Source organism: Corvus hawaiiensis, chromosome 24 (assembly GCF_020740725.1).
Source record: "Corvus hawaiiensis isolate bCorHaw1 chromosome 24, bCorHaw1.pri.cur, whole genome shotgun sequence".
NCBI lineage: Eukaryota > Metazoa > Chordata > Aves > Passeriformes > Corvidae > Corvus > Corvus hawaiiensis.
The window spans coordinates 429,897-448,461 of record NC_063236.1 but is presented as its reverse complement, the minus strand read 5'-3'; the positions used below and the strand labels follow the sequence as shown (position 1 = coordinate 448,461).

The following is an 18,565-nucleotide window of genomic DNA, read 5'->3' as shown; positions in this document are numbered from 1 at the left end:
TACTTTTTTTTTTTTTCTTTTTTTTTAAAATACAGCATTTCTTGAGGTAGACCATCCCAGCCCTAGAGCTTGTCTGTCTCAGACATCAACATGAATTAAATACTTTCATGTACAATATGTTGCAAAATGAGGTAGAAATGGTTACAGAGAGTGTACAAATAGGATAATAATAATAATAATAATAAGTCTTCAGGAACCCAGCACGACTTTTTGGAGATGGGAGGCAAAGGGGTGCCCTGGTAATGCCCTGGATGCAAGAGGAAATTAGGAAAAATTGGGGAAAAAACCTGGCAGACACCTCTGGGGGGGGCCCCTGTGAGGGATCTGTTCTCTCTGCATGTGCAGACCCTGAGGTTTGGGGGGGTTGCTCCAAGGGGGAGGCCTTTAGAGCACTAAAAAGAATAAAAATTGACATTTCAGTGGGGCAAACCCCCACCGTGATGCAAAGAGGGGCCAGGGGATGGGCTGGGGGTTCACGCTCTGTGCAAAGCCCCTCGCTCAGCCCTGAGGGGCTTTATTTTTTGGGGGGGGGAGGAGGGGAAGCGGGGGGGAAGTGATTTGCCCGATCTGTGGCCAGCTGCTGCCAGGGCTCCTTAGTGCTCAGAGGAGCCAGAAATCCCCGAAACTGGGGGGAAAAGGAGCTCGGAGTCAGCGCCGGAATCCTCCCAGCCACGCCTGGGGGACCCCCGTGGTCCCATCCCCCAGTGCAAAACCCCCACTGGGAGGGGGATCCCTCCCAGTCCCAACCTGGCGCTGAGGTCCCCTCCGTGACCCCCCCGGATGCAGCAAAAGACTCCGGGGGGACCCACCCTGCTCCAAAAAGCGGTGCCGGCGACAGCTCCCAACCTACAGCACTAAACTTTGCACTGAAGACACGTTACTCCACCAAACGCTACAAGAACGATGTCGAAAACAAAACTTAAAATAAAATTATGGCATAATATATGTGGAAAGCACCTGAAATACATTCAAATTTCATCTTTGTAACAGCTTCAAGTTTATTTTTCCTTTTATTTCTTCCTTTCTTCACCCCCTTTGGAAGCAAATGCAGGAGGCAGCTTTGTCCCAGGTCGGAAAACTCTTAAAAAAATCTCCTTTTTCCTTTTCTGAGAAGATAAAAAGTGTTTTTAAAAAGTGTTTTTAAAAAAAACATTCTTTAGTTTTTCTGAGGTAATTCTTTTCCTGAGTAGTTAAAAAGAAAAAACGAACAAACAAAAAATACTACAGACCTTACAAAAATAAAAACCCAAGTCTAGGATATTCAACAATCTACAGCATTTTACTCCAAAACCCCCTGGTTTTGGGGTGTAACCCATTGGTTTGGGGTCTAACCCCCCCGGTTTGGGGTGTAACCTCCTTGTTTTGGGGTGAAATTCCCTGGTTTGGGTGTCTCCCCCAGCTCCCCCTTTCCCTGATCGTCGCCAGGTGAGAAGGGGCTCAAAAGACACCCGAGGTATTTCTGTTGGGAGTAACGAGAAGCAATCAAAAAACCATAATAAAGCTTTTGGGTGGATGGGGGAGCTCCCGATGCCACAGAGCCGAACCCCAGGGCCCTGCTGGCAGCGCCGCTCCGGGGACGGATGGTGGGGAAAACAATAAATAGCTTATCCTGAGTCGTGGGCGACGCTCCCGAAAAGCCACGGCGCGGGACATCCCCGGGCGAGTCCGACACGGGCGAGATGAGGTACGTGGTGCTGCCGGCAGGGCTGGTCCCCTGCGCTTCGGGACGAGGGACCCGACCCCACTCAGAGAACCGGACCCTAATCCCCGTCCCAAACCCGCCCCCGCCGCCTCGGGGTCCGTCCCCGCTGCCCCGCTGCCGTCAGTGCCTGGTGCCGTACATCTTATCCCACTCCAGGAACAAGTCCAGCTCCTTCTGCGAGGCGGCGGGGCGCACCTTGCAGAACGCCTTCTCCAGGTCCTGGTAGCAGGTGGGGGGTCCGGTGAGCGCACGGCGAGCGGCCCCGGCGTGCTGGCAGAGCCGCAGCAGCTCGGCGCCGGAGAAGCTCTCGGTGCGCTGTGCCAGGGCCGCCAGCTCCCGCTCGCTCAGGCAGCAGCTCTGCTGGGCCAGCGCCTGGCGCAGGATGTGCCGCCGAGCCGCGCCGTCCGGCGGCGGGATGTACAGCCGCGTGCCGAAGCGCCGGTGCGACGCCTCGTCGATGCTGCCCGGCCGGGCCGTGGTGCCGATGACCACCACGTTCTGCTCGGATGAGGTAGCCACGTTGTCCAGGTAGGAGAGGAGCTGGGACTTGAGGTTGCTCACCTGGCTGCCGTCCTCGCCCGCCCGGGCCGCCAGCAAGGACTCGGCCTCGGTGATGAGCACCACGGCGGGCTGCCGGCAGTTGGCCACGAAGAACACGGTCTGCAGGATCTTCTCGGCTTCGGCCTTCCAGGTGGAGAGCAGCGTGGTGCCGCTGAGCCTCAGCAGGGTGGAGCCCAGCTGGGTGGAGATGCAGCGGCTCAGCAGCGTCTTCCCTGTTCCACGGGGCCCGAAGAGCAGCAGGGTCCGGAGCGGGTGGCTCGTGCCGCTGTAGGTGCCGGGGCGCAGGATGGGCCACACCAGCTCCTCCTCGATGGCCGCCTTCACGGAGACCTGCCCGGCGATGTCCGACCACTGCACCGGCGGCCCCCGCTCCACCACCTTGGTGTTCACCAGCTCCAGCACCAGCGGGTCGACGTTCTTGGGCTGCTCCTCCAGCGGGGCACCGCCGAACACCAGTGCTTTGGAAGGCAGGCGCAGCGGGAAGGGGGCCCCTGGCTCGGCCGGCCGCTCCCCGTTGGCGAGGGGGGGGCTGAACTTCTCGAAGGGCTCTGCCGGCCTCAGGGGAGCGTCCCTGGCGCCGTAGGACGGCGAGACCATGCCCTTCATCTGCTGCCCGCCGTACTTGCCGCCGTGCTCTTCGCTGTTCCCAGCTCCCGCCGGCCGCTTCCCGGGCTTGAAGGCCACCTGGGGGGACTCGCCGCTGCCGCTGAAGCCGTTCCCCCGGCACTCCCCGTTGTCCGACATGGGGTAGGGGGACTTTGGCTGCTCGTAGCTGTATTTCCTGTACCTGCCCTCCCCGTCGTCCTCCCCGCCGATGTCGAACGCCTTCCTCTTCAGCGTGCCTGCCGCCTCGGTGCCCAGGGGTGGCACGGCCAGGGGCCCCAAGCCAGCGCCCTGGTAGCCATAGCCAGGGACCCCCGGCGGGCGGGCAGTGGGCGGCGGGGCCGGGATGGGGGTGGGTGCCGCGATGCCGGAGGGCAGGTAGGAGGCAGAGGGGTGAGGCGGGTGGATGCCCCCGTAGCCCGGCTGTGGCGGGTAGCTGCTGGCGGCGTAGTTGTACATGGGGCCGGAGGAGCCGTAGCCCGGCACCAGGGCGGGCGAGGGGTGTGGGGGCTGCAGGAGCCCTGAGCTGTGGAGGGCAGGAGGGTGCGGGGGGGGAAGCGCTGCCGCTGGCTGGGTGCAGTAGCTGGAGGGCAAGTAGGTGCCACCGTAGCCTGAGGGGTACTCCTGAGATGCCCCGAGCCCCCCAGAGCCGGCAGCGGCTGCTCCGCAGGAGTTGCCGGGGTACACGGGATCGGCGAGGTTGGCTGACACCACCGGCGAGCCGCCGAGCCCGATGGCCCCGCTGCCGGCAGGGACAGCCGGCGGCACCACCCCCTTGGCGCCGGGGAGGCCATCGTGGATGGGGGTCAGGGGGTAGGTGCCGTCAGAGCCGTGTGCCCCCGGCCAGGGCTCCCCGTCCCCCTTCTGGCCGTTAACGGGCCCGAAGGCGCCGTCCCCGTATCCGCTGAGCGTCGAGCGCTCGTAGGGCGCGTCCAGCACCCCCGAGTACTTCTCGGCGTACCTCTTGAGGAGGTTGGAGGCTGTGAGCGCTGAGATGTCATCGTTGGCCCAGGCGTAGTTGAAGCGCTGGCGGGCGCTGGGGTACAGGTCGGACTTGTGGGCTGGCGAGGAGGTCGTGGAGGAGACGTCCAGGTGCTGCTCCGGCCACTGGTTCAGGGACTGGGCATGCTCTGGTGACCAGTGCATCTTCGACAGACCTGTGGGGACAGGACAGCACAGGTGAGAGCAGCACAACGGGAACTCTGCGTGGAGCATCCCCAAAACCTGCCCTGTCCTGCGCCCCATCGCAGCCCCGGGCTGTGAACACCTGCTTCAACCAACTGCGGATATTCACAGGATCGCTGAGGTCGGGAACGACCTCCAGGATCATCGAGTCCAAGCTTTGACCAATCCCCGCCTTGTCACCCAGACCAGAGCACTGAGTGCCACGTCCAGCTGCTCCCTGACCACCTCCAGGGATGGGGACTCCAGCACGCCCCTGTCCGCCCCAATCCAATGCCTGACAACGCTTTCTGGGCAGAAATTCTTCCACCCTGAAACCCCCTTGACCGCGGGCACCTCCTGCTGAGGTTGGTATCACCCTCTCTTGCTCCAGCTCCCGCTGTGGTCCCCCCTCAGCCCCACGTCCAGTGCCTCGGGGGACGCTGACGCCAGAGCCAGGCGGGGACCTCGTGCCCCTCTCACTCGCTGCCCGCAGCCTTTAAGCCACTTTGTGGCCCCCGCACAATAAGATTACTTAATGCTTTAATTGACTTATAGGGCACTTGTGCTTCCACTTTGGATATCAAACTTCCACAAGAGGATTTAGAGGGCGGCTCCGTGTGGGGTGAGCTGGCCTCCCCCTGCATTTACGGTCATTATCAAAGAGCTCCTGGTGGATAAACGCACGGCGCATCCTCCAGGAGCTGCCCACGGGGCTGGCTGGGCACGGGGGGCAAAGGTACCCGGGAGATCTAAAGGGGAAAATGAGCATTTGGCTGATTCTGTGATGAGTAAGACATTTTCCTTAATTTTGGTTTTTTTAAGGAATTAAACCAGCAGGAGTTTCCATCCTTGCTCGGTGGGTGCAGAGTGCAGCAGAAACGTCCGGCTGCAAGTGCCTGGGACTCAGGGATTTGGGGGCACCAGGAGAGCTGTCTGACCACTGCAGCATCGGCTCGGCAGGAACGAGGTGCCACCAGCCCAACCCGCAAATCCCAGTAGCATTCCCGGCCTTTCGAGGTCAGGGAGCAGCTGCCCAGGAGAGGGACGCAGAGACAGCCACCCTCACCAGCCCCTCCCAGAGATGGGAGCACCTGGCAGCCCCTGGCCCAAGGAAACCCACATCCGTGCCCGGCCCGCGGCAGCGGGAGCAGCATCCCCACACCCTGGCATGGACACAGACCCTGCGCAGCAATCGGGAACTCCCGGCTTCTCCAACCCCGGATTGACCCCCACGCCCCAACCCCACTGCTCAGCCACCGCTTAAAAATCTGGCATCCCGACATGGGCCACGGATGGAATCGCTTCTCCGAAAGCCTGGAAGAGGGTGGCCATGGCCACGGCGCGTGGTTGGAAGTCCACCACAGCGGCACAGCTCCTCCAGCTCCATCCCCACGCCCCAGAGCTGCTGCAAGGAGCAGGGCAGCGGGGGGATGCACAGGCACGGCTTTGCAATCCCCAGGCAACCCCTTAAAGACAGGATGCGTTTGGGGGAAGAAAAACCCAAATCCGTGGAAAACCCACAGAGGGGGAGGGTGGCGGGCAGGGAGGAGCTGTCAGGGCTGAAACGGGACGTGAATGAGTGGCGGAGCGGGACAGATGTTTCAATGCTCCCCTTGGCAGTGTGAGAAAATTACTGTCCAGTGACCAAATGGCCGGGCCGGTTCCCACCCTCGCTGCTGCCCATTATCCCCAGCACAAGACAAAGGCGGGCAGGGGGGCTGGGCAGGGAGAATCCTATTGTTCCCGCCCGCCCTAATTATGGAAATCTTGTTAATCTATTCAGCAGCGAGTCTGAACTGGGCTTTTGTTCGGGGGTTTTTAGCGGGCGCACCGCTGAGGGTGTCCAACGGCTCGGCGTGGGGATGGGGATGGGGATGGGGATGGGGTGCGCTGCCTCCCCCTGGGAAAAGCTGCAGCCACGAGGCCGTGGGATGCAGGGCAGCCCCAGAGCAGCATCGAGGAGCGGGGCGGCTTTGTTGGAACAGGCACGGCCCGTCCTCAGCCCTCGTGGGCAGGGCACGGCCACGGATGCACACACGCGTGTGCACGTGTGCCCCGGCCCCAGGCACGCGGTGCCGACGCCGCTGTGTAAAAACTCTGGGAAAAATCCTCACCGGAATGACCCACGGGCAGCACCCGCAGATGGCTGCGCCCACCCCGCACCCCCGGGGGCATCAAGAGAGGGCTCCGGCGGATTTGGAGGGCGGAAAAGGAGAGAAGAGCAAACACGTTCAGGCTGAGGATGCACTGAAGCTGGGGTTTAAAGGCCGTCCAACTCCCCCGAGCCCCAGGAAGAGGGACTGGCTCATGGAGGGAGTGATCCAGATGGGTCTCACCCCTTCGGACAGCCCACGCTGCCCGGCGGCAGCATCGCAGCCCTTGGGTGCCAGGAGGAGCTGCCGAGCCGATCTCCGTCCCCTGTGCCACGGTCATTGTGCTGCTGCCTCCTCCTCCGCCAGCTCGGAGGATCCGAGCTTCTTCCAAAATGCACCGAGCAGTTTCATGACCCCTGAAATCCCTGCAGCGGTGCTGCCGAAAGCTGCGCTGCTCTGAGGGGCTGCCCGACCTCCCCGGGTTTTAAAGCTCCGCTGGGCAAGCTTCAGGCCGGGAAGGAGCGAGCTGGGATGCTGCAGCCTCCTTCCACAGCCCAGCCTTCGCTGTGGGCCCCCAGTGCTCTCCCAAGCCCTGACAACCCAGATTTCCCATCTCTGGGACGTGCGTGGCGCGTCTTCCGTGCGGATCTGCGCGCCCGACGGTGGGCCTGGACGAGGAGGAGGAGGAGAGAAGAGGCTTACCCGAGTCTGCCCAGCAGCGGGAAGGACTTCTTGTTCTAAATGATGCGTTTCCTGATGACCTTTCGGGCTTCAGCTGCCTGAAGCAGAGCACTGGAGCTCCGGAGCTCATCCCTGACTCCTCGCAGCAGCGTAGGGCGAGTGCAGTGGCACCGTCCGAGTGAAATCAGGGCTGTGAGTCAGAATTACGACCTCGGCAGACGCTGCTCTGACCCTCATGGAGAACCTGAGGCTGGTGGCAACGCCTCGGAGCCGCTCCTGCCCTAACGCTGGGTGTTAAAGCAGCATATTGGCATTAAAGCAACATTCTGGAGCGTTGATACCCGGGCTGAGGCCGGATTCCCGTCATCTCCAGCAAACCCCGGCACGGCGGGTCTGGAACAGGCAGAACAGCCCGGCAGAGCCGGTCCCAAAGGCAAGATCGGGGCACAGAGGGCACAAAGCCGCGCTCAGGGCGCGGCACAGCTCAGCCACGACACCAGCAGCAGCAGCACGGGGCGCGGGGCTCCAGCCCCAGCCCAAGCTGGGCAGGGATTCCTCAGCAAAGGCTGAGTTTTCCCAGGTGAATTCAGGGTGTTTGGCTGCAGAGACGTTCCCTGTCCCCTCCTCACGGCGCTGACAGAGCCAGGGACGGGATTGGAATCAGAGCGGGGTGAAAAGGATCGGGGCTGACTCCCCCTGCACCCACTCCCATTCCCAGGAGGAACGGCCTCATCCCAGGCTGATCCCAAGGCTCCAGTGTCCGCTCCGGCAACTCATATATCAAGTGCAGAGCAGCTGGACACCAGCACAGGCCGGGAGTGACCAATGGGCCGTTGTCCATCTGTCCTTCCCCAGCCCCGGCCGCTGAATGAAAAATGCATCCGGATCGGCCGGGCCTGGCAGCAGCCGGGAGAGACCCCCACAGCCCATCTGCCACGGCCGGAGAGACCCCAGGGCCCAGGAATTCCGGGAGTGAGGGGACACGGCAGGAAAATCCGGGCGCTGTTAGCAAGGAGGTGGTGCAAGAACTGGATCTGAGGAATTTTGCTCTACGCTTCAGTAGAAGACAGGTGGGAGAAAAACTAGAATAGGATAGAATAGAATGAAATAGAAAATAAAATAAAACAGAAGAAAAGAGAAGAAAAGAGAAGAAAAGAAAAACCAGAATGAAATAAAATGAAATGAAATAAAATAAAATAAAAGAGAATAAAATAAAATAAACCAAACCAAAATAAAATAAAAATAAATAAAATAAATAATTAAATGAAATAAACCAAAACAGAATAAAATACAATGAAGTGAAATAAAGTGAAATTAAATAAAGCAAAATAAACTAAACCAAAATAAAATCCAACAGACCTAAGAAAAATGGGCCTAAGAGAGTATAAAACCCCATTTTTGCCACTTCCATTTTTCTGGACATCTCCAGGTCTCCCGGACTCTTGAGGCTGCTGAGATCCGGGCTTCAGCCCTGCATCACCCTCGGGAGCACAGGACAAAACTGCTCAGCTGCTTGCCTGGGTCGGGACGGCGGAGCTGCCTCAGCCCCGCTCCCTCCACGGCACCAAGGATGAGCATTAATTAATTCCAAACTATCCATTAACCCCTTAATCCATCACGGCTCTGCCCACTCCCAGCTCCCTGGCACAGCATCCCTCCTCCAGCCACGCTGCCGCCGCTCCGTCAGCCGAGGCTCTCCTGCCCTGAGTGCTGCGGGACCCTCCTCGGGGGGACATTCCAGCGCCGGGCTCCACCAGCACGCTGCCCGAAGGACGAGGCTCAGCAGGGAAGGAGAATTTCCCCAGGAGCGCGGCTGAGCTCAGCTGAGCCCCACTCAGCTCGCCGGGTTCCCCGCGGGGTGTGGGAGAAGCCTCAGCGTGTCCCAGGGTCCCACGGGTGCTGCTCAGATCCAGCAGTGAACCCCAAATCGGAGCCCCCAGCCCCGGATCCATCTCCGAGCGCACCCCGGGCTGGGGTTAAGGGTGGGGGGCTGCGGGACATCATCCCCCCCGCGCACCGTCCGCGTTGGCAGCGGCAGCAGCAACGCTCCGGCTCCTCGGCTCCGTGGAACGAAGGAACCTTAATTACGGGTTAGTTAATTAAGGCCGACACCGGGGAGCCTCCCAGCCCCACCCAGCACCGCCAGTGCCCTCGTGTTTCCTGCCTCGGTGCCTGCTGGGCAGCGCGCTCCCAAGGGAAGCGAGCGAAACCTCCTCTTTTTCCATCATTTCTGCATCTCCTTTCTCACCATCGCCAGCCCTGCAGGATGATGGATCCCGTTCCCGTCCCTGGGGGCTCCATCGCAGCCCCACCGGGCTGGGGGGAGGCCTCTCTCTGTGGTGGCTTTTGTTTTCACAAGCCTTTTGACTTGCGGATTCTTTTTTAAACACCGCCTCGGCAGCCTGAAAAGCCCGGCTCCCTCCTGCACTCCATTCACTAATGGATTTTCCAGAAGTTCCCTTTTTTGGCTTCTTTCTTTGCTGGCACTGCTGCCTTCATCCAAGCCCGAGGCTGTGGCTACCTCTACTTGGAGGGATGGATGGATTTTGGGGACGATGGATGGATTTTGGGGACAATGGATGGATTTTGGGGACCCTGTGCCATGCTTGGAGCATCCACCCCTACAGCACCCACCTTCTACACCCTGGGATTGCACAGACCCAGGGCTCTTATCAGCCAACTATAACCACACACCATTATACATAGAAATACACGATCATCTACACGTCTATATTTATTTATTCCAGTTTATTTTTACATATCACTATATTTTATAGATACATCTATATCTACCACAGGGTTTGTTTTTATATTCATACAGATATTTATACCACCGGGTTTAAACGCCTCGACCCTGCCACCACAAGGCTGCTGCCCAATAAAACACGGAATGTTAAAGAATATCGGGTGGAAGCAGCGTCGGGGCAAAGGCACTGCAGGGAAAGGGGGAAATTTGGTGCCAGGAGCACACCCAGCGGGGCAGCGCTGCTCCCGTCCCCTCGAGCTGATCCTAGAGCAGAAACAATTCCTTTTCCTCTCTCTTCAGCAGCCGCTCATTAAAAAGTAATCACGAGGAGGAGGAGGAGGAGGAGGAGGAGGAGGAGGAGGAGGAGGAGGAGGTGGAGGAGGAGGAGGATGGGAACAGCCCAAGGTCAGATCGGTGGTGACGGTGTTTTGGGAACTGGTACCCGGCTTCCCACCGCTGGCACATCCAGAGCCAGGAGGCCACGGCTCGGGTTCCCAAAATCCAGTCCTGGACACAAGGCCCTGCCCATTAGCGGGGATTGGGGTGCAGCCCCGGGGGTCCCCAGGAAGGCTCAGAGCCGTGGTCCCAGCCCAGCAGCTCCCAGCTCTGGCGGAGTCCAACCTGGAGTTTCAATCCACGCTGGAATTCCAGCGGATTTATGTCGGCAACGCGTGGCCCGACCCAGCGTTGAGAGGGAGGAGGAGGAGGCTGGAGCTCGCGGCTGGGACGGGGGGATGAGAGGCAAGACCTGAGGCCGCAGGGATGCCAGAACGGGTCAGAAACTCCTGCACCCCAACCCTCCCTGGCTCCATCCGCCCCAAGCAGGGCGAGCCGCAGGACGAGCCCTTCAAAACACACTCAACCTCTGTAACCCCCCGCGCGTGGCCCAACCCCGCTGCACGTCACCCCTGGCCTTTAATTACACATTTCTGCAGCCATTAGTCCTCTCCCCGTCAATTACACCCACATTATCCCACTCCGGGAGCAGCGGGACACAGCCACCGCAGTCAAGTGCTCGAGAGGAAAAAGCCTCTGCCGGGAACATCCCTTCCCTGCGGCTGGCTCTGCGCACAAAGCACCCCGCGGCCGCTCCCGCTGCCCTTCGGAAGCCGGGGGAGATCAATCACAGGGAGAAGATCCAGCTCCAGCGTCGCTGGTGCCACGAGTGCCCCCCGGCCCGGAGGCAGCGGCACAGCTCGCGTTATTTCCACCGCGGAGCCCTGGTGCGGAGCGGGGCAGCGCCAGGCTCCTCAGCCAGCTCAGCTGGTTGTTTTGTAGGGAAGACAAGCGTGGGTTAAAGAGCAGTTTGTCCTGACCTTTGTTTTCACTTTCGTGGGGAAAAAAGGAAGGAAAAAAAGCCACACACCGGCTCTTTTCTCTCTGGAGGGAAAACCTGAGGGTACCACAGCTCCGCCAGCCCAGCAGTGCAGTGGGAGTGCAGCCCACTCTGGGGAGGGCACCTCATCCTCCCGGTCCAGGGAGGAGACCCCAGCACCTCGATCCAGGGAGGAGATCCCAACATCCCGACCAGGGAGGAGACCGCAGCACCTCGATCCAGGGAGGAGACCCCAACGTCCTGACCAGGGAGGAGACCCCAACATCTCAGTCCAGGGAGGAGACCCCAACGTCTCGGTCCAGGAAGGAGACCCTAACACCTTGACCAGGGAGGAGACCCCAACATCCTGACCAGGGAGGAGACCCCAACGTCTCAATCCAGGGAGGACACCCCAACGTCTCGGTCCAGGGAGGAGACCCCAACATCCTGACCAGGGAGGAGACCCCAACACCTTGACCAGGGAGGAGACCCCAACATCTCAGTCCAGGGAGGAGACCCCAATGTCTCAATCCAGGGAGGAGACCCCAACGTCCTGACCAAGGAGGAGACCCCAACACCTTGACCAGGGAGGAGACCCCAGCACCTCGATCCAGGGAGGAGACCCCAACGTCTCGGTCCAGGGAAGACATCCCAGCACCTCGATCCAGGGAGGAGACCCCAACACCCTGACCAGGGAGGACATCCCAGCACCTCGATCCAGGGAGGACATCCCAGCATCCTGACCAGGGACAAGACCCCAGCACCTCGATCCAGGGAGGAGACCCCAACATCTCGGTCCAGGGAGGACATCCCAACATCTCGGTCCAGGGAGGAGACCCCAACATCTCGGTCCAGGGAGGACACTGCAGGGAAGAGACCCCAGCACCCCACCCTGGGGACAACTTCTTAACATCTTGCGCAGAGAGGCCGCTCTGACATCGCAGCCGGGGGAGGACACCCCGTCATCCTGGTGCAGGGAGACACCGCAGCACCCCGGCCCAGGGCGAGGGCCCCCCCAGGGCACCACCACGCCACAGACCACGCTGGCACCGCTGTAATTAAACAAACCTTTCTGCTTTCTCCCTGCTTGAGGCGCCTGTCCTCAGGAGAAAGGAGCCAGGAGCAGAACCTCTCCTTCGCATCCTCCCCGCTCTCCCGCAAGGCCTCGGCGCCTTTATCAGGGCCACCATAAAGATCTGGGGCTGCTGATAAGGGACCGCAGGCAGGCCCTGGGCTGGGGGGGTTGCCCGGGCCATCGGCACCGTTGAACCAACATTAACTCCGGCTGCTGTTGGGCCACAAGGCCGGGAGAGCTTTTACAACACCCCCAGCACGCAGCAGAACAAACTTTGCTGCGGAGAGCTGGAGCCGATTTCCAGCTCCTGCTCCCAGAGCCGCGGCTCCGAGCAGCCCCACGCAGGCTCCAGCACCCTCTGCACGTCCAGGATGGGAGTCCCGGAGCAGGGGAAGATGCAGGATCCCACTCGGGACTCTGCAGCACGAGGACGGAAAGGGGAGAATCCTCCCAGGGAATGAGCCAAATCCAAAGGGAAAACCGACACTGGAGGGGTCATTGTGGTAACGAACTCACAGTGGCAAAGCTTTGCAAGGGGACAGACTGGTTTGGAGAACTGGGAATTGCCCTGGCTGATACTGGGGAGAACTTGTGTGCTCCCTGCTGGGCCGCTGATCCAGCACCGGGAACGTTCCTGCTCGAGACTCCGGAGGTTCAGTCCCAGCAGCTCCCCTCGAGCAGAACTGGGTGGCACCTCTGGCACGTGTGTCCCACCGCCAGCACCACCAGTGCCACCAGCACCACCACCAGTACCACCACCAGTGCCACCAGCACCACCACCAGTGCCACCAGTACCACCACCAGTACCACCAGTACCGCCACCAGTACCACCACCAGTATCACCAGCACCACCAGCACCACCACCAGTGCCACCAGCACCACCACCAGTACCACCAGTACCACCACCAGTGCCACCAGTACCACCACCAGTATCACCAGTGCCACCAGCACCACCACCAGCACCACCACCAGTACCACCAGCACCACCACCAGTACCACCACCAGTGCCACCAGCACCACCAGTATCACCACCAGTACCACCAGCACCACCAGTACCACCAGCACCACCAGTATCACCAGTACCACCAGCACCACCAGTACCACCAGTACCACCACCAGTACCACCAGTACCACCAGTACCACCACCAGTACCACCAGTATCACCACCAGTACCACCAGCACCACCACCAGCACCACCAGTACCACCAGTATCACCATCAGTACCATCACCACCACCAGTACCACCAGTATCACCATCAGTACCACCAGCAATCCACCCAATATCACGACCAGTACCACCAGCACCACCAGTACCACCAGTATCACCACCAATACCATCACCAGTATCACCACCAGTACCACCACCAGTACCACCACCAGTACACTACCAGTACCACCAGTACCACCACCAGTACCACCAGTACCACCAGCACCACCAGTACCACCAGTACCACCAGTACCACCAGTACCACCACCAGTACCACCAGTACCACCAGCACCACCAGCACCACCAGTACCACCAGTACCACCAGTACCACCACCAGTACCACCAGTACCACCACCCGGGATGAGCCTCCCAGAGCCAGAGCACTGCGATGCTGGCGAGCACACGAGTTACCAGCACCGCCCTCCACGCCCAAAAAAGACGGAAAACATCTTTTTTTCTGCTACAAGAGGACAGGACGAGGCTCCGTCCTGCCAGCAGCGGAGCAGGAAGCGGCAGAGGAGGGAGGAAGAGGAGGAGATGCCTCGAGCTCCCCTGCCAGGCTCCAGCGGCGCTTGGCCGGGCGCGATGGGATTCGCCCCGGCGTGACTGAAGGAGCCTCGGGACAGCCAAGCTCCCTCCGGCCGTGGAACCCCTGGAGCTCAAAAAGCAGAGCTGAGGAGAGTTTAGAGGGGCAGAAACGGGGGGCAGCGCCAGGCCGGGGTCACCAGCGCTTCTCCGCAGGCATTGACGTCCTCTGAGGGGAATTCCCGTCAGGAATCCTCGCTCCGATCAACGCAGGGCTGAGGGATTTCCCCTTCCCTGCGTGAAACCCATCTCCTTCCAGACGCAAGCAGGGAGGCGCAGGGAGCTCAAAGCGTCGGAAAAGCGGAGAGAGGAGGAAGGGAGGAAGATATTTGGCTGCTTGTGGCGTTCCTACCCTCGGGAATATCTCCTCAGCTGGGAGGATGCACAAATAATCAACAGGAAATAAAGCCGGCAGCGGATGCCTTGGCACACAGTGCCAGGCTCCGGCCAGGAGGTTTTACAGGACGCCGGAGATGCCCTCGTCCGGGGGGAGCGAGGTGCAGAATCGCTTTATTCCCTCTAATCCACCGGCGAGCCTGGGATGCGATGCCAGCTCTGGAGGAGCTCGCTCCCAGCGGCTTTTGTGTTTATTTTTCCCGTGAGGAAAGGAGGGGTGATCCACGGTGGCCACTCTCTTGGCCTAAGGCTGCGCCCTCACGGCTGTATTTGGCCACCCCCCCACAAAAACCCAAAAATCCTGTAGGATTTTCTCCTCCTGGGGCTACTGGAAGTGCTGGGAGTGGAGGTTGGATGTGGGGTGAGGGCTTGAAGCTTTCAGCCAACTCATCCAGGTGCTTTGATACGGATCTGGGAGCGGCCTGAAGCGGAGATTTGGGAAAAGCCTGCTCGGATCAGGCCGTATGAACGTGCCAAGCACCGTCAGCATCAGATCCCAGCTCTCACCCCCTCCCAGACGAAGAAAAGGGAGGGAGCTGCAGCAGGTGGGAGCTCATCCCTGGGCTGGGAACCACAGACGCTGGGTTCTTCAACCACTGGATTCCATGTTCCAGAGCATCCAGGGAAAACCTGCTTTGGAGATTTCTCGGCGTTTATTCCACATTTTCCCCTGGAAATTAATTAACTTTGACGGGACACGAGGAAGGTTTGGGTTACAGGACCACGTCCAGCTGGCACCAAAGCCAAGATGCTGTTAAAAACCCCAACCCAGCCCTCGGGAGGGGAAAAAGGGCTGGGAAAAGGGAGGGAGGGAAGGGAGGAGGGAGGGAGGGAGGGAGGGAGGGAAGGAGGGAGAGAGGAGAAAACACCGGCTCCAGATAAGCAATTGTTAACATGATCCATATGGTACACAACGCGCCGCTCTGTTTAACCAAAATGATAATGGCAAAGGGAAGAATGCAGCGGGGGCTCGGCGGGAGAACAAAGGCGGCCACAGAACCCTTCCCTGCCCCGGGAATCGTGAGCGGGGAGAGCTGGTGAGTACAAAACCCTTCCCTGCCCCGGGAATCGTGAGCAGGGAGAGCTGGTGAGTACAAAACCCTTCCCTGCCCCGGGAATCGTGAGCGGGGAGAGCTGGTGAGTACAAAACCCTTCCCTGCCCCGGGAATCGTGAGCAGGGAGAGCTGGTGAGTACAAAACCCTTCCCTGCCCCGGGAATCGTGAGCGGGGAGAGCTGGTGAGTACAAAACCCTTCCCTGCCCCGAGAATCGTGAGCGGGGAGAGCTGGTGAGTACAAAACCCTTCCCTGCCCTGGGAACTGTGAGCAGGGAGAGGCAGAGGCTGCTCCCCCATTCCCCACTCCAGGAACTGCAAGCGGGGAGAGGCAGAGGCTGCTCCCCCATTCCCCACTCCAGGAACTGTGAGCAGGGAGAGGCAGAGGCTGCTCCCCCATTCCCCACTCCAGGAACTGCGAGTGGGGAGAGGCAGAGGCTGCTCCCCCATTCCCCACTCCAGGAACTGTGAGCAGGGAGAGGCAGAGGCTGCTCCCCCATTCCCCACTCCAGGAACTGCGAGTGGGGAGAGGCAGAGGCTGCTCCCCCATTCCCCACTCCAGGAACTGCGAGTGGGGAGAGGCAGAGGCTGCTCCCCCATTCCCCACTCCAGGAACTGTGAGCAGGGAGAGGCAGAGGCTGCTCCCCCATTCCCTGCTCCAAAGGAATGGATGGTGACCGGGGATACAGCGAGTGGCTGCTCCCCCCGGGGCAATGCTCCCCAAAACCCACCCGGCTCTGTCCTTGCCCTCCACAAAAGCTTTCCAGCTAAAGCACAGAGCAGGGAGTGAAACTGCAGCTGTCAGCAATAAAATAAATGTATCTGTATTTATAGTGAGTATCAACCGGGATATTTTCATAATCGATAAGAAACTTGAAATGAGAGCTGGGGCGCAGGACGGCGCGGATGTAAACACTGAGCCCATTCCTCTGGGCTCTGGGATGAATTCAGCCCTGGGTGTTTATGTTATTGCAGGATCCCGTGGCTTCCCAAGGAACACAATACAGTACGTGCCATTCATTATCCCGGCAGTCCCCCAAGAGAAAATGTCAACACACTTCTGTTGAAGAGAGCTAAAACAAATGTTTAATGTGATAAACAACTCCCAGGCCTCAGCCCCCACCAAAATGTTTAATTCTGAATCACCTTGAGAGCAAAGAGGCGCCCGGAGCACCCACATGGGGAGCCCTGGCAGCGCACAGCAGCAGCAGCCCGGAGCACAGGGAGGAACCGGGGAGAAACCTCATCCATTCCCATCACTGAATCCATCCTGAGCCGCCCCAGCGCCCCGCACCCTGCACCGAGAGCCGCGTCCACACCAAGCGCCCGTGCCCGAGTTCTGCCCCAAATCCCGCTCCACGCCTGAAATCTGGCACAAAACCAGGATCCATTTAGTGATAATGTTAATTTTTGTGATCCCGGAGTAAAACTAGGAATGATGTGAACCAGCACATGGCGCCTCCAAACCCAGGAGGATTTATACTGGAATACAGAGGATAGAGTGATTTTAAACCCTTCCTGATGTTCTTCCCAAGTGCCTCTTGTCCCCTGAGCGAAAAATTCCCGTTTCCAGAAACAAAAAAAGGACCTTTCGGGCAAGGCTTCTATTTAAAAATCACCGTCAGCTCCTCAACGCCGCGACTGTTTTGAAGGCGAGCGCTCCGGCGTGCGCTTGACGTGCGACAGCGACTGTGGGAGCCTGCATTGTTCCTGGGGGGTGAGGGATGGAGGAGGGCAAGGCAGGAGGGACGGATGGACGGATGGACGGATGGATAATAGAATGAATGAAGGATGGCTGGATGGATGGTTGGGCGGATGGACGGACGGACGGACGGATGGTTGATCCACCGCACCGTGTGCACCCTCTGGGCTTCAGTTAGGGTTAGGATTAGGATTAGGGTTAGGATTAGGATTAGGTTAGCCACTGTGAGCAGGCTCCCCTTGGGGCCAGGCTTCCCAGCGCCCTGCCTCCCCTGGGGAGCAGGCTCGCCTCGGAATCCGACACCTCCCGGGACCCGGCTCCCCGCTTGGGGCAGGCTCATGTCACCAGCGCGTCCCCCGCGGCTCCCCGCACCCTTTTTGGGGGGCAGAATGGAGGGGAACGCCAGAGGCCCAGGCAGCGGGGGCTGCCCCGTTCCCCGGGAGCGCTCGGGTCACTCGGAGCCCCGGCCCTCCCGCGATCCCTCCGCACTCCCCAGCGCCGCTGCTTTCTCCCCACACCGCGGCTCGGCGGCGGCGGCAGCGGGGCGGGATCCGCCCGCGCCCGCATCCCGGGCAGCGCGGGGGATGCTCGGCCGGGCCGCCGCCGTTCTCCCCGCCCCACCCCGGCCGCACTCACCTCCTCATGCCGGCGGGCCGTTAGCGCAGCCCGGGAGGCCGTGCCGGGCGCCGCATCCTGCGCTGCCGCCCGGACAATGCGGGGCGGCGCGGCGGCCCCGGGCGGCGGGGGCTGGGGCCGGGCTGGGGCTGGGGCCGGCGCTGGGCTGGGGCTGGGGCCGAGGCCGGGGCCGGGGCCGGGGCCGGGGCCTGGGCTGGGGCTGCCCCCCCCCCCCCCCCCCGCCTCCCACCGCCCACCGCCCACAGCCCGCCCCCGAGCCGCGGCGGGGCGGGGCGGAGCGGGGCGGGAAGGCGCGGGGATGGCGGGGTCCGCGCTGCGCTCCGGACCGGGGGCAGAGCGGGTGGTCAAGATCCCGGCAGATCTGCGCACCCCGAGCCCCTGCACCCCAGCACACGTGGACCTTGACACTCGGCATCGCAGAGTGACCCCCCAGCATCCCTGCGCCCCAGGGTCCCGGCATCCGTGTACCCCAATCCCCTGCACGCCAGCATGCATCCCAGCGCTCCGACCTTCTGCACGCCAGCATTCCAGCGCCCATGGACCCCGATCTCTTGCACCCCAGCACACATGAACCCCGATCTCCTGCACCCCAGCACACATGGACCCCGATTTCCTGCACCCCAGCACACATGAACCCTGGCCCCCTGCACCCCAGCACCCATAGACCCCGATCTCCTGCACCCCAGCGCCCATGGACCCCGATCTCCTGCACCCCAGCACACATGGACCCCGATTTCCTGCACCCCAGCACACATGAACGCTGATCCCCTGCACCCCAGCACACATGAACCCTGGCCCCCTGCACCCCAGCACCCATAGACCCCGATCTCCTGCACCCCAGCACACATGGACCCCGATTTCCTGCACCCCAGCATCCATGGACCCCGATCTCCTGCACCCCAGCACTCATAGACCCCGATCTCCTGCACCCCAGCGCCCATGAACCCTGACCCCCTGCACCCCAGCAGCCCTGGACCCCGATCTCCTGCACCCCAGCACCCATGAACCCTGACCCCCTGCACCCCAGCCGCCCTGGACCCCGATCT

At 60.8% G+C, this 18,565-nt stretch overlaps 1 protein-coding gene across 1 annotated transcript; it reads right to left on the bottom strand.

Annotated features, from left to right (window-relative positions):
- FIGNL2 (fidgetin like 2) lies at positions 1 to 17,603 on the bottom strand. Its single transcript, XM_048328359.1, has 2 exons — positions 17,520 to 17,603; positions 1 to 4,023 (listed from the first exon to the last, which is right to left on the bottom strand). Exon 2 carries the CDS (start codon positions 4,010 to 4,012, stop codon positions 1,823 to 1,825), a length of 2,190 nt encoding a protein of 729 aa, XP_048184316.1. The 5' UTR covers positions 4,013 to 4,023; positions 17,520 to 17,603; the 3' UTR covers positions 1 to 1,822.
- Between the last annotated feature and the right edge of the window lie 962 nt (positions 17,604 to 18,565).

Coding starts and splice junctions, on each gene's coding strand:
- FIGNL2 (XM_048328359.1), bottom strand. CDS start 4,012: ATGCACTGGTCACCAGAGCATGCCCAGTCCCTGAACCAGTGGCCGGAG.